Source organism: Doryrhamphus excisus, linkage group LG15 (assembly GCF_037039965.1).
Source record: "Doryrhamphus excisus strain RoL-2023G ecotype Guam linkage group LG15, RoL_Dexc_Guam_v1.1, whole genome shotgun sequence".
In the NCBI taxonomy this organism is placed as follows: domain Eukaryota; kingdom Metazoa; phylum Chordata; class Actinopteri; order Syngnathiformes; family Syngnathidae; genus Doryrhamphus; species Doryrhamphus excisus.
In genome coordinates, this window is record NC_136371.1 from 9009130 (window position 1) to 9024935 (window position 15806).

The window sequence follows — 15806 nt, forward strand, 5'->3', positions numbered from 1 at the left end:
AGTGGTTGGAGTTCCCAACCGTTGTTCCCAAGGTCCCCTTTGAATTTATTATTAAATGACATAATTATATCCCCACAAGTATTGCCTGGTGTGTTTCAAATCATAACGTTGCTTTTTTAGATGTATTATTAGCTGCAGAGCCAATGAGGATGTATTGAAATACTGCGTATTGAATTTGTCAGCATTCTTACAGCTGAGCTTTGGAAATTAATTTGAAATCAACAACATGTAAGAACTTGATTGCTTCCTACACCTTTGGAAGTCAAGATCATTTTCAAAATGTTCACGCAAATTTAGAGTAATATATAGCAATGTAAAGAATAAACTGGAACATGGGAAGATTGCAGGTAAGTCTACAACAATGTGTTTCAGTTGAATTGAGTCCCAACAAAATGCATCACTCCATTATATGCACAGACCAGATTAAAGTAATATACACACATGAATCAATAAAACATGTAATTTTCATTAAAATGTTGCAACCCTAGATTTAATGGCCATGTGTATACACATACGTCTACTAAACTGGAGCATTGTGTGTGCTTTCACTGGACTTGCAGCATATTGCATCCCAAGTCCTCTACATGCCCTCTAGCTGTACACGGTCCCTGTCAAGCTGGCACCTCTCACACTGGATGTATGCAGGATGCTATCTATCATTGCCATGACATTGGATATCCTCGTCAGTGTGACACGTTTGACAGACACGCTCACCTGTTAATGCCACGCTATCGTCAAGCTTGTTATCGGCATATCTGCAGCATATGCATCACTGGCCTTTGGGTACGCTCAACACTCAAGAGCACAGGCTGCAATCCACACCGGAGTTGGCTCTTTTGAATCGGCTTCATGAATATGATCCAAAGATCATCGGGCACAAAAGGTTCCACAATGGATGTGGATTGTTGGAAAGACATAAGGGACAAAGGGCTGTCATTGATCATTAATGTGGAGCAAATGACACTCTCCTCACTCTCTTCCGGGGCTGGCCGGAATATTTAACAGGAAGTGAGTGGACCCGGGGGATCTTATTTGCTCAGGTGTCCATCTGCTCCAAGTTGTCTGGGATAATCTCCACATCATGTCACATTTACATCTGGCCTCCATGAGAAAAGCACATTCACGAGTCAGCGTTTGGCCGTGGCCAGTTCGAAGGGTGCAAGAATCTCCGGAGACCAGTGTGTTTGCTAATCCACCAGGCAGCTAATGCGACACAATTATGTAAGGATTTACCATGTTTGTTATTGTTTGTTGGTTCAGCTCAATTTGTGCAACCCGCTTTAGTTGGGAAATTAGCAGTGAGATTTTGCTAAACACTGCCAATTTGTTTTGTCTTTTAACCCGGAGGGATTTGCTGCAGTCCAACTCAGCTTGTCATATGTCTTATTAGCGGATTTAGGCAAAGAAAAGGTGCTCCCATTGATCCACTGATCATCAGGGATCCTCACTTGGCTTTGTTCCCCTCCCTGACACAGCAAAAGTATCACAGAGAATCACCATGTTTATTGATTCCTACATTCTGTTAAGAATTACTCAAGCAGCAGATGAAAATCAACTGCACCAGCCATGGTTTTCAATGTGTTGCATGTTGAGCCTCCTTCAGAGAATGGAATACATTTGGGGCTTCCCCAAAACCCTTTGTTTCTGGGGCACATTTGGTGGTATTCCTGTGAATATTCATCAAGGTCATTGTATTTCTCAGGGCATTTAACTCTTTCGCTCCAAGACATCCCCTCCAGCACCGTGTTTTGTTTTCATTAAAAAAAATGGTAATAAAAGCCCTTTGAAAGAAAGAACAATGAATTAGTGGGTTTGCATTTTAAATCAAACTACCCTGGTGTTATGAATCCACTTTTTTACATATGACTGGTAGAGTGCATCAAATGCAGCAAATGACTCACTGCTATACTGCAGACAATATCCGCTTAACCACGAGAAAAACTAGACTCATCAATCTTCAAGTAATATACCATATTACTGCCTGTGCCTCAATGCTTGTATACTAGATTATATTAAAGGTTTGATTGATTGTAAGTAACAAAAAGAAGGGGAATACATTTGGTGTGCCGCAACAATAAATATTTGTATTATTGATTGATTTTCCATTATGTTGCAGGAACTCCACCTACTGCATGAAGGTCTCCATGTCTCTCACAGTAGCAGAAAATGACACAGACCTCTGCTACAACTCCAAGATGAGGTTCTTTGAGAAGGCAGAGCTGAGCAAAAGCAAGGACATCACCTGTACTGGCATTGAAGATTACATCCAGCCAGGAGTGGAGCCTCAGATTGTGTGGTACAAGGTAGAATGAAGTCTGAGATTGAAAAATTCAAAATGAATATGTCTGTTAGGATACTATTGAGTATCAAAACACACTCCCAAATCAATCAAGTCACAAATTTAGTTCAATCCATCATATTAACATAACATTTTGGACACATCTAAGCGTCTTTTTCTGTTCTAGCGTGACCCCAGTACACAAGCTAAGGTCCATAAAGGTCCATAAAGGCATGTCATCAAACTTCTGTTTTTGTATGATTAGTTTTTTTGTAGAAAATATTGCCTTGGCGACCAGTCCAGGGTGTACCCTGCCTCTCACCCGAAAACAGCTGGGATAGGCTCCAGCATCCCCACCACCTTTATGAGGATAAGCGGTACAGAGGATGGATGGATGTTGCCTTGGTTTTTGTACCCAGTCTTGTTTTTTGTACAAACTAGTATGCCATAGTTTGCCATTTGCCCAGCTCTGTATCATTCCTTGAAATCGAAGGGCCCAACAAAGCACCATATACATTGTTGACTCACTTTTTTGAGTGCGACCACAGTTCCATCCCTTTCAAATTTAGAATTATTTCCCATTCTTTTTCCACATAGTATTTCCACAAGTATTCTCGATAATGTATTTTTGTTCATATCATTTAGTATCTTGCATGTTCTCCCCGTGCATGCCCTCCCACATTCCAAAAACATGCTAGGTTAATTGGCCACTCCAAATTGTCCATAGGTATGAATGTGAGTGTGAATGGTTGTTTGTCTATATGTGCCCTGTGATTGGCTGGCGACCAGCCAGGGTGTACCCCGCCTCTCGCCGAAGACAGCTGGGATAGGCTCCAGCACCCCCGTGACCCTCGTGAGGAAAAAGCGGTAGAAAATGAATGAATGAATGAATGATTTAGTATCTGCAATGCATTAATTGGATTTCCATTCTGTCATATGCCTTGGTTTGGAACATTTCCATTTTCATCTGACATTTGGAACAAATTCATACCAAAAACCGAGGTACCACTACACTTGGAAGAGTTTTTGGTCGAACAACTTGACCTCAATTCCATCAAACGAGGATGGATGAACATATAACAAATATGAAAGTGAACCAGTACCCAGTACTTTTTCAGCCTCCCACCAAATCAGATTAAAATTGCGGATAATGACTGTGGGTGCTTTAGCCTCCAGTGTTTGGCTCACGTTCTTTCGTGGGCCACAGTCTCAGGCCAAACCCCACAGTGCCCCATTTTCTTTTGCCTCAAGTGGTCCAGTGGCCCAAAATCACAGAGGGCTGAGCTGAGACTGAAAAAGATCTTAAATTAATGCTAGACAAGGATTTAAGCAAATATTCTCTGTATAACATCTAACCGCCATTATTCTCAGGGTGTCTTTCTTTTGCATCCAAACAGGAGTGCAAGCCAAAGCAGTGGAGACAGACAATCGAGAGGAGGAGCAACATCCTCTCCATCAAGGAAGTTTGGGAAGATGACATTGGGAATTACACCTGTGAAATACAGTTTGGAAACTTTGTTGTACGGAGGACCACGGAGCTCTCTGTCACAGGTAATTGTCATGCTTTTAATCATCTTCAGCGTGCACACAATCACAGTGAGCACATCACGCAACACAAAGGAGTAGGAAGAAGCAAAACTTTTTGAATGCTACCCCTCATCCATTTGGCATCAATTACCATACTTTTGTTCAACAGACTTAATGATGGTAACACATTAAGAAGTGATGAAGTAGTTGTCAGAGGCATAGTTTGATAATGAGTACAGACTGTGCACCTGGGTCAAACATAAAAAAACAGTGCTCAAATATAAAAGTATGCAAACTGGGGAATGAATAAGAACGGTGTTAAGAACACTAAACAAAAAAGAAAACACATGATGCTCTTGGACTGGCTTTCCATCTTTCCCCATTTATCTCAGCTTCGGCCGGTGAGAAGAAGTATGGACTTAATGACGTGTAAAAGTGGAACTTTTATGATTGCTGAAATGTTTTTGCTTAGACGTGACCTTTCTATCGTCAGGTATATCTATAAAACTTTATGCAGTGCTAAAATCAGCCTCCCACAGATAATTCCAATCACCATCAAATTCCTTTTCACTTGCCTCCATCAACAGCCTGCAGGCCATCTCAAAGCAGCACGATGGGACAAAAGGTCAGAATTCATTTGATTGTAATGAGGGCCAATATAACAATAATGAGGCTCCTCACTCCTGATGGGAACTGACATTCTTTTTCTAAATGAAATTCAGGGCTTTATGCCTTTTTTTGTAAAGTGCAGCTTTTGATATATTTGATTAAGCAGAATAAAAGGATGGCGATGGAACAGATATACAGGGATCATCGCCTTTAGTGAGTCAAATAGACTGAAGGTGGAGGTAATGAGCTGTTCCTCTGATGCTGTTAACCTTCCTTTTCAATGTTGAACTGGCTTTGTAGTATGAGCGTATAAATAAGCAAAACAGGATGACAACAATTTTTCTTTGTAAAATGCGTACGACTCCCTCCAAAATTCCAAAGTGCTCCATCTACTTCCGACTTGAGTGCTTTTTAACAGCGACACCTGCCACATTTCTTGTCAAACTGCCATAAAGATGAATATTACCGGCAAAGCACAAATCAAGAAAAAGCAGTCCTCACCGTAGAAAACATGTTTTGTTGAACTTGAATATATTTTCCATGTTGATAAAACAACATAGTATATATATCGTTGGGACATTATCACCTCTGTGACAGGCAGATTTTGTGAAGTACTTTTCCTGTCTGTCAGTCAGTATTTATAGTAGTTCTCTGAGTTTTGGTCCCTGAGTTGAACCATTTGCATGTGAAAGAGGTTGGGAGAGAATTGCACCTTAATTGATGACATATAATTGAGGTGACCAAAGTGCCGGCAGAAAGCAGACTGGTGAGATCATCCGTGAAATTCTGAAATCTTTTTGAAGGTAGAATAGTTTTTTTTTCTTAATGCTAGTGTATTTTGGCAGGTTGAAAAAAAGGTTGCATCCACACTGTGCCGCATTAGTGAACAGTTGCATCCAGATGGGAAGGGATCACTGATTGTAAACAGTGTAATACATAAGGCACACAGAATGAACCACATGACAAAACAAACCATAGAAGAAGAAATAACGCACATGCAAAAGTCTGTCATCTTCCACTTTCCAAGGCTTGCCCAAGGATACTTGGACAAGGTCACAGGAGGACGGAGGATCAAACTCGCAACCTTCAGGTTGGGAGACGAGCACTAGCCATGCTGACCAGTTGGATACCCCAAATCAGTCTTTTTCATTATCATGTGGATGAGAAGTCCCTGTTTACATGCACTATTCCTAATTTGATCATTGGCCGTATGCCGTGCGCCTCCGAAACAAAAGATGGTGCTTAGGCTCCTTTCAGCACGGGTACATTTCTAGTTGATCTATCACATAATATCAAAACATGGCATCTTGGTTTTGTCTACGTCAAGGCAAAATGTCAGAGATTGGAAAACCACGTTACTATGCTCCCAGAGGGCGGGAGTAGGTTGTTTGAGTGGTTATGGTTGGAGTTTTGCATTGGACAAAATGTATTGTCAATCCTATCCACAGTAAACAAAATACTGGAGAGCACATGGCTGGATGGATAGATAAATGTATGGATGTATGGATGGCTAGATAGATTAATGTATGTATGTATGAATGGATAGATAGATGAATGTATGTATGTATGTATGTATGGATAGATAGATGAATGTATGTATGTATGTATGTATGTATGGATAGATAGATGAATGTATGTATGTATGTATGGGTGGATGTATGGATAGATAGATGAATGTATGTATGGATGGATGATAGATAAATGTATGTATGGATAGATAAATGTATGTATGGATGGATGGGTGGATGGATGGATTAATGTATGGATGGATTGATGGATAAATGTATGTATGTGTGGATGGATGGATGGATCGATAGATAAATGGATGGATGGATAGATAGATGTATGAACGTATGTATAAATGGATGAATTGATAGATAAATGGATAGATAAATGTATGTATGGATGGATGGATAAATGTACGTATGTATGGATGGATGGATGATCTGAGAGGCTTGCAGTAGACAAATGGAGCAAAACAGCGGTCTCCTCTTCACCCGAGAAATGAATATCACAAGATTCTGCAGATGACTTAAAGATGCTTAAAGCAGTTTCTACCTCTTTCGTCAAAAGAATGATAGTCACTTGTATCCTGCTGTGGAAAGAACGCCATCTCATAATATAGGTATGTTAATTCGATCTTTAATAAGTCAAATGCAATCCATTTAAGGTGTCTACATGTGTTTCAAAAGCTAATTTCAACCAAATTGATGCAATATTTATATTTTTTAATGCATTAAGGTAATGACTGTTCAGCTCATATTCCTTTTAAGCTTGCCTTCATTTGTTTGACTCACCATGATGTCAACATCTTCACACCCTCCGAGTGGTGAAGTCTCAGTGGGAGTTTGCTGCCATAATTAAGGCTGTCAGTCACGGATCTCCCTGCTGTGGATTTTTTTTAAACCCACTGGCTCTTTCACAGTTTCTTTGACCACCTCTTTTTGTTGTCATCCTTTTTGTTGTTTTTTTTTTATTTTTTTTTTCTCCTGGACCTCACTTGGATATTCCTAACCGTTGCAATTGAGCAGTTATTTGATATTTTTATTGCCAGACACTAAAAGAGCTCAACATCTGAACCAAATGGAGGCCCTGTGGCAAGGGAAAATACACCTCAGTCTTCTTTACAGACTTTGCTTTTGTTAATAATCCTCCTCACTCAGCCATGGCAATGTAGTTGGTACTTGTTCTAGTTGTGTTTTTTACGGCGTGTCCTGCTAAGAGGTTAACCAGCTTTTCACTATTACATATCCGGAGTTAATCCTCAAACTCATCCTGGTTCAGAAGGCCTCTGTGTTGAACAATCCAGGCATGTTCCCACCTACCTGCTCCATAAAAGGAACAATGTGCATGTGGTGTGATTTCCAACAGGGGAACAAGTGTGCTTCATCCAGCTTGTGCATAGCCGTGGTTCCTTGGCTTCTGAGTAAAAGTAGAATTTCTCCACATGGATGTGAAATGTCTTCATAACGTGCATGATTTCAATGATTCAACATTGTGGTCAGTACAAAGATCAAGGGGAAAGTCCACTCCGTTAGTCAAGCCAAACTTGGCGGATCCAAACAGCATGAACACGCTGACAAGGAAGTGTTCCAGCAATTAGTTTGACTTGGCCAGTTTAGTCAAGGTGACATGACTTTGATCAGTGTCCTCTTGTGTGAGGAGGTGCATGGCACCAGTTCTGTTTGGCAAACAAAGACCCATCTGCCTGAGAATTGTCACTTTGGATCATGCAGTATAGCAGGATGTGGCAATGATGGCGGGTCTGTATACATTCCAGTGTGGTTGTACGGATGTTACACCTTCAGAGTTTCCTTGGGCATCCATTTGACAGCTTGTGATTTTTAGCTCGAGACCTAGCCTATCACTCTCGATTCTCAATCGCCATGTGGAATGCAGGTCTTGCTCAACCAGGCAAGTTACATTGCTGCCATGACCCGGATGTGAGTGACGTTTAGAGGAGTGAGTGTAATGGCTAGCAGCCTGTGTGGACCTACGTTGGTAATCCTCAATTCCTGACACCTCAAGATTCCTGCTGGACTTGACAGCTTCAGTTTTGAGCTCATTGCAGTCTCAACTCTCAACCAGCGTAGGGCCTCGTGATTTCCGTGTTAACAGAACCTCGGAACGGGCCAATAAAAATGAAACCTATTGTTTAACACTACTGTGGTTAGCGTAGTTGAGCAGAAATTCTATTGTGCATGCGACTCGGGCTGTATGAGTGTGTTTTAGAATGTGTGTTATACCACTTGTTGGTGCAAACAAGTGTTTTAACAAGTGATTCCTGCTGACGCTGTGCAAGTTCTTGGTGAAATAAGGAAAAGAAGCACATTTATTCTGCAGCTTGTCTTCACCGTCACCACACATTGGTGACATCACACCGTCACCAACCATATGCACTGCAACACTTTACTTTTGTGTGAAATAATTTCCCTTTTTTAAAGACATCACCCACAGCGTGTGCCAACTAGTGCCCACCATCACCTCGCACCGGGTTATACAACTTACCAGATATCAATCAATTAGCAAACTGTGCTTACAAATGCTACTCTCGCACGTTGTACATCTGGGTCGCCTAATTAAGATGAGGCGTCGCATAATTAATGTCTTCGCTCGGGTAATTAGTGCTCACTAAGGGCCACAGTTTTCAAGTTGTGGGAATCGGTGCCAAGGTGGTGTTAATGTAATTCCACACCAGAACGGTAATAGCAGAGGAAATCTTAGCAAGATGCATAGGATTTTTTATTCTATAATCAGTACAATAACATAATAGCTAACATAATTGTGGTTCCATAATGCTTTGGAGCCAGAAAAAGCAAACATCTGACAATGGGTGTCACGGCGGAAGTTTTTGAATGCAATACTTTTTTTGTTTAAACACTGCAAACAGTTCTTAGTGAAAACGGAGAACATAAACATTAAACATTCAGCCCCATCAAGGAGACTTGAGATGCTTGTCAATCAGCTGATCCTGCCAGAGAGATAATATGCTGGGAGGGGCTGATGGAATGAAATGGTGCTTAATTTTCAGCAAGCAAAAAATTAATTTTGTTACGTGACTTACACTGATTAATTAGTCTATATTGTTGTTTTTTTCATCACTTGCAGGAGAGAGGCCTGACTCGGTCGATGCAAATGAGTTCAGTTAAATGTACGATTGTTTGGCGCATTTTTTTCTGCCCATGGAAATTGTAGTATGAAGGAGACTGTATACTTTCATTTGTGTGCCTCAGGATACAAACCACACTGTAGATGAATTATTTGGTTTGTTCCCAGTGTGTCAAGCCAACGTTCAACATATCCCTTTTTTTCAGACAAACTAACAGACATTCTTAGTTGCATGAGCACACATCATCGTGCACACCACCCTCGGCCGGAAAGATTGCTTACCAGCTCTTAGGTCAGTGGGGTTCATTCTTGATATGATGGAAATTGATTGCACTGCTTGCAGGCAGCACAGCCATGACAAGCTGTTTTATATGGAGGACCCAATGGGACAGAATTATTTCATTTTTAACAAATATGTATTCAATTATTTATCCAATTATTCAATTTATTTTTTTAATCAATTCCTTATTTTTCCATTGTTTCGCTATTTTATTCATTTTTTCTGTCGGCCCCGTCAAGTCCTAACTGGTTTGCCGGTCAAAACATTTCAGATGACCCATAATGATTTTTCGACTTTTATGACCTATAAATGTTGTTTCAGCATTGTATCTTTGTGTTAAACGATACCAATGAGGTTTGCACATTCGGAAGTGAGCGCTCAAAGAAGTTTTGGACAGCTCTGCACGCTTGGTTTTACCAAGTTTTTTCCAAGTTCCACTAATGTCAATACGAGTATGACCAATCAAAGAGGAGTGGGTGTACACTGGATGGCACTATTTATGGTGTTTTGACTATTTTCATGTCCAATATGACCTATTATTAGTCGAAATATATGCTCATATATGCTCATTATGCATTTTCAAACATCAAATGACTGAATGACATAATATAAGGCATTCACAACAGGCACAGTCATCCTTAACATTAACAAAGTCTTACGTTTGTGTTAAATAGTTGACAGTCATTGTGTGTGTGTAAAGGTGACTTTATTGTGTTCTTTCACCTGTAGAGGGTTAAATACTGTATTTAGAATTAACTGCGATATTAAGGAATCAATTAGCCTCGATAAATGAGGGTTGTGTTGAGACGTTCCCCGGGGAACGTGAAGAGGCTCTCAGCAGAAGTCCTCCACCAGATCAGTCACACCAACACATACATCTGCACAAGGTTCAGGTGAGGTCATTTCCTGTCAACACGCCACACTCCTCTGCAAGCTCCCCTGTGGTGCACTGATATGTGTATTTGTGTTATCAGAGGACACTTTGCCGTTCTTTTTTTTCCCCACAAGCAAACTTCAGATATTCTCTCTTAGAAGGCAAACAAGTTCAATTTTCCTTCCTTTTTTTTTTTTTACTGCTGCTGTGCAATGAACAAGATGTTTTTTATACCTCACAATTAGGTACATAGGGACTTCAGAACACAATAGCTCCAAATCTATTCATAATCAACAGTGAAACATTGGTTAGCATCAACAATCCATTCCAGAAGTGATAAAAAACATGACAAACACAATGGGCAATAATGCGGCAAGAGGATTGAATCGCAAAGCTACACTCATGTGTGCACACTGTGCTGTGTGTCACTTTGCTAGCCTCATCACTGTAGTCTGTTGACCTCACTCACACTCTGCTTGATGTCTGAACAAATTGGGACATTCATTTTCAACCGTGTGAGTGAGCGAGGTGGCTGGTCAGCTGCTCCACTGTGAGCAAAATGAGTTTGCTATATGCAGAAATGTGAGTGAAGGCATAGAGCTGTCCATGGTGCTGAGAAACCAGAAACCAAAATAAGGCAGTGGTTCATACAATAAAAATGCATGTAAATGTCTCAGCCTAACACCCATGTAGTTTGGGTGGGAGGCCTCCCTGCAGGATTCACAAGGGTTAGCGCCTCCCTGTGATGTAGCACACAATGCACAATGGCGGAGCTTCCCCTACTGGCCCCCGCCACCAACCACTGACCTGTTTAAACAGCTGGAGCATTTGGCACTGTGCGCCTCCGGAGGTTTGCGGGGCCACTGGCAAAAGGCTTGAGAGGAAGGAAGAGGAGCAATGAGGAGAAGAAAAGGGGAATGGAGCTGCTGGGGGAGCTGTGTACAAATGGCACAAAGCAGGAATGAAAGGCAACTGCATGCAGCAAGCGAGAGGGAGTAGGTGTTTGGATGGAGTCGGTGGAAAGCTGGCCAACCAGTTAACCCTACCAAGACCGTGTCAGGGTGCTTTCACATTTGTAATTCCCTGCTAAGTAAGTTGCTTTTCCTCATGTTCGATTTTTCACATAAATAAAATTTCATCCACGTCATGGTAACCCACAAAGATTGGATCGGGGCAACTGGACTCCTCTTGTTTCTTTGTTGGTCACAATTCAGTTCTAAAATTGTATTAGTGCCGTTTACCTGTTCAAGTCCCTGGGGGTTGTCACAAAAGGGGTGTTGTTACCACCGCCCGGTGTGGCTGGTGAATTAACATCCCGCATAACAATAGGTTGTTGGCCTGTCAGGTGGCAAAACAACTGGCCAGTCTTCCCTTTGAATGAGGCGACAATGAGTTTGGGAGGAGAGATGTTAAGGGATTGGCACATCCTAAACCCTGGCATCCATTTAGACACCCTGGGCTTGGTGGGTCCACAGGTACCGTGTGTGTTACTGTGTATTTCATTGATCATTGTCAGCCCACTTTTTTGGCATGAGCTCCAAATTGCTAAACACCTCAAATCAAACTGGATTACCAAATCGACCCTCAGTTCGGACTTCAACTCCAGCTCCCGTGATCATACACAAACTTCTGCCCACACAACAACCAGTTTAGGATGATTTGGCTTTTCAGATGGGCGTGGAAAATGAAAAATGAAAGTTTGTTCATGTGCTGATACAGTTCTAATGTCAAGTCTTAACACATTCGCTTGTTGATGTTTGTCTCATGGCAAAACACATTAACAAGAATGGCAATGATCACTTTGGCAACCGTCGACACCCGAACCTTCGTCTTCCTTCCTGCTTCATCCACTTGTTCAGCAATAACAGTCCAACTTGATGCAGCTTGTACTACACAAGATTGAATACAAGTTTAAAAAACTTTGCTATCTGACTAAAGTGGGCCTTTCGGAGGGCTTCAGAACACCACTCTGTAATATTCACACCCCGCAGCGCAGGCTAAATAGAAAGTAGTCTGCAAGATGTGTGATCTACCGAGCCAAAGAGAGATAGAAGTTGTCCTTGGGAAGCTAACACTAAACGAGATCATCTTTTGAGCTAGAGGAAGCAACTTGTAAAATCTTAATTAAAAGATTGTATCACACGTGGCTTTGCATGTGGAAAATATGGAAATAATGGACTTAAAAGGCAAGTTTTCGCAGTCTGAGCAAGGAAATAATTCACCATGCAGGGAGTAGGCGGAATGAGAGGATTTATTTGCTGCATTAAAAAAAAAAAAAGCCAGAGCAATGATTGGCTTGACACAGCACCTGTACAAACTGTTCCCATGATGCTGGTCTCTTTATAGTCTTTGTTGTAGCAAAAACAAGGTGTAATTAACACAATCGTGACCAACTACACACACACGCACACACACAGACCCCGAGTTAGCACATCTGCCTAATTGCTACTTCATCGACATCATCTTAAAACATTCCAGTGAGCAGTACATGAGCAGTGTTTTATCTCGCTAGTTGTTTTTCACGTTATCCTGCATTCTGCCCACAAAAATGAGTCTAATGGATTTTAAGGCCTCTGAAATGATGGTAATGACAAGCCACGGAGCAAAAACAAAAAAGCTACTTCATGCATCACCCCTGAGAAAATACCTCACCTGTCCCAATTCAGCTGCACATTTTACTCATTGGTAGATTTTCTAATCCTGTTATTATGATCCGTTAACACCATTAGCACAGAATAGCTTGTGTAAATGCTTTCAAAAATATAAACTGCACAATTGCTTTGGATTCATGCAAGGGCATACTGTAGACATTTAGCAATACGGAGGATCCCTGCACATTTGTGATTCATCATTGACAGTCCTACACCTTTGGGGATTTTTGGTGAACTTTTACATATTTGCTCCTCTAAAAATGGGCATTAATTTCTACAGAAAACACATCTCATTTACCTAGAGTCAATAATAATTTATTATCATTGTACAATTTTTACATATTTATGTCTTTAAGCTTGACTGATAACAATTTGCTCAGCGGTTCTTGAGCACGCCATAGTGAGAGGCCAAACATGCCGAGTGAGGCAGAGCCTTAAACAAATAGCAACATAAAATATGATTATGCATGGATTCAACTGTTATAAAAATGTTTTTTTTCTGTATTTTGCGATGGTTTCAACATTTTCTTAAATAAAATCAAACATCAGCGGTGTTGATTGTGTAGGCGCAGCTTGAAGAAATGCCTTCTCCAAGCGCTACCTGGGATGACCCGGGTGTCTGCAGAGCAGCGGAGCCTCATACTACCGTACTTCAGAGTGAGGGGGAGTGTGCTTGTGTTCTCTTCTACCTCTTCATTAACATTCTTTTTTTAAAACGAGAATGGAATTACTTTGAATGGATTACTTTGTCATCCATTCTGTCATCGGTAAAACTCGGTAAAAGAAGCGATCATCATAAAAACGTTGTGATGGAGCTTTGTTTCTTTAACATAATATGACTTGCCCAACACATGACATTTACTTGGTTTGTGTGAAGATGTTGGCATCATTCCTAAATGTTGGCTATCTGATGCCTGAGAGCCGACATGCTCTCTCTCCATTCTTTTGCTTCTCACCACACCCATTGGTGCTCGAATTTGTTTGATAAACTGGGAAAGCGTTTTCCTCCTCCACTACCGCCGCAGTTCTTCTCTGACTCATCCTCAACTCCTCCTTTTGTGATATTTTAGGCCTGTCGCCTTGAAACATATCAGCCTTCCTCCCACCCTCCTTTCCGTGGAGTGAATAACACAAAGTACAAGGCCCATGCGGAGAGATCAGCATGAGCCTCCACTGCCCGACCAAAAAAAGGGTCATAGAGTTGAATATTTTGTTGACCTGTGTTTAGCTTTGATTCCGGTGTACATTTATTTCTGTCCAGTTGGATGCCGCTTTAAGCATAGCCTGCTACCAAGCTAAGTAGTTAGCCTCCAATTCATTTATTCAAAACTTAAGAAAGAGTTTCAAACATAGTGGGGAAGAAGGACAAAGTAAGACGCCAAAAACTTACCACTTCCACACAGTATGGGAGGAGAACTTGTTTTCACTCTGTCAGACATGCGGTGGCAGTGTGAAGGTAATGTAGTGTCCCATCAATGGAACATTACTGATGCCTAGTGACCAGAATGTCTTTACTGGAAGAGGAGGCAAAATGGCTCTTTTGCTGACCCCTCTTCATGGGCATCTAACCTGGTCTGGATTCTATATCATCTCTTGGTTTATTCTTTTTTAAAACTGTATCCACTCTCAGTGCTTAGCGCCTGTTGAGCTCATTTTTAACAAGTATGCTTTTCCTGAGGAAACGTTTATTTTTTGCAACTCAAACTCATAACCGTTGCTGCGAGCAGCTGCAACGTTCCCACTCACTTTGAATGCACGTAACTAACTTTCTCATTATCTCATCTTGTCGAACAGGTACTATTAAATGTACAATATCAAACTGAATTCCCTATCAATCCACCTGCAGAAGAAAGAGAATAATTGCTGGGCTTTAATTTACTTCCAAGCAAGATGGTGACCATACACCTCCATTAACAAGGTTTGCTCCCAAAGCTTGCTTTCATTTATTTTCTCCTTCGCAACTCTCCCACACACACACACACACACTCCTGCTCTTCATCTGCAGAAGTGGTCTTTAATGAAGTGTGAACAGCGCAGTACAACTACCCATCCCCCCCACTCCTCCTCCTTCCTGCGTTTTCATCTTCCTTCACCGTCACCCCAGGGAGCTGCAGGAAAGACGGACGGAACGACGCATTGCGAGCAAAATCAGGAAGAGGAGGATAGAGGGAAAGTGATGTGAGAGTTAATGGGGAAGAACAAGGTTTTTTTTTTCCCTGCGTCTACCCCTCATCATCCCCACCCCTCCTCAACCAAACTATCAGCATGTGATCACAGGAATGTTTTAAAAGGTTCTCCCCAGCTAATAGCAACACTAGGCTGCTTGGTGCATATGTGTGTGGAAGTGTACATCTAAGTATGATGCAAAGCTGCAGGTCAGACTGGATGTGCTAGAAGCCCCTTAGGTAAGTCGGCCCACTCCCACTCATAATAACCCACCACAGAATCTGAATCTTTGCAGTGGAGGAGCAGCCACGTTCAGTAATCGGGTGTGTTTGTGTGCCTTCCAGCATAGCAGCAACTGAGTATGTTTGAGGCTTGGGATGCTTTGGATCGGCATATGTGGTGTTTGAGGCAAATGGTAGTCACACCAGATACTGACTGGTTTGGAGTGGCTTTTTATTGTAGCCAACCTGAGGTACACCTGTGCAAAAATGATCTGCCGAATCAGCATTTGATGTGCAACACATCTATAAATGCTCACTAACACGGATTTATAGTTCCAATGAGCCATTTGGTTTGCACAGCCAGTTATAACGCTACCTTCTATGAGTGGTAGAAGGTTGTATTTAGGTCATCAGACACTGATATCTACTGGTCTGCGCTTGTCAGTGTTTAACTTCAGAACTTCAATTAAACAGTATGGATGCTGCACAAATTGAGATAAATGCGTTTGTAGAAAGGTTGCTGTGTCTGATTCAGACCACAGTTTGCCAATTGTGTATGCCTGCTACTGTATATGACCGTGTTTTCTTATGT

At 41.5% G+C, this 15806-nt stretch overlaps 1 protein-coding gene across 2 annotated transcripts in view; it reads left to right on the top strand.

Annotated features, from left to right (window-relative positions):
• The window catches only part of LOC131104878 (interleukin-1 receptor accessory protein-like 1), a 132852-nt gene that overhangs the window by 67079 nt on the left and 49967 nt on the right, over positions 1–15806 (top strand). For both annotated transcript variants that reach the window (XM_058052521.2, XM_058052523.2), the window contains exons 4-5: positions 2117–2303; positions 3676–3829. In XM_058052521.2, the coding sequence (XP_057908504.1) occupies positions 2117–2303; positions 3676–3829 (341 nt within the window). The remainder of the gene's footprint in view (positions 1–2116; positions 2304–3675; positions 3830–15806) is intronic.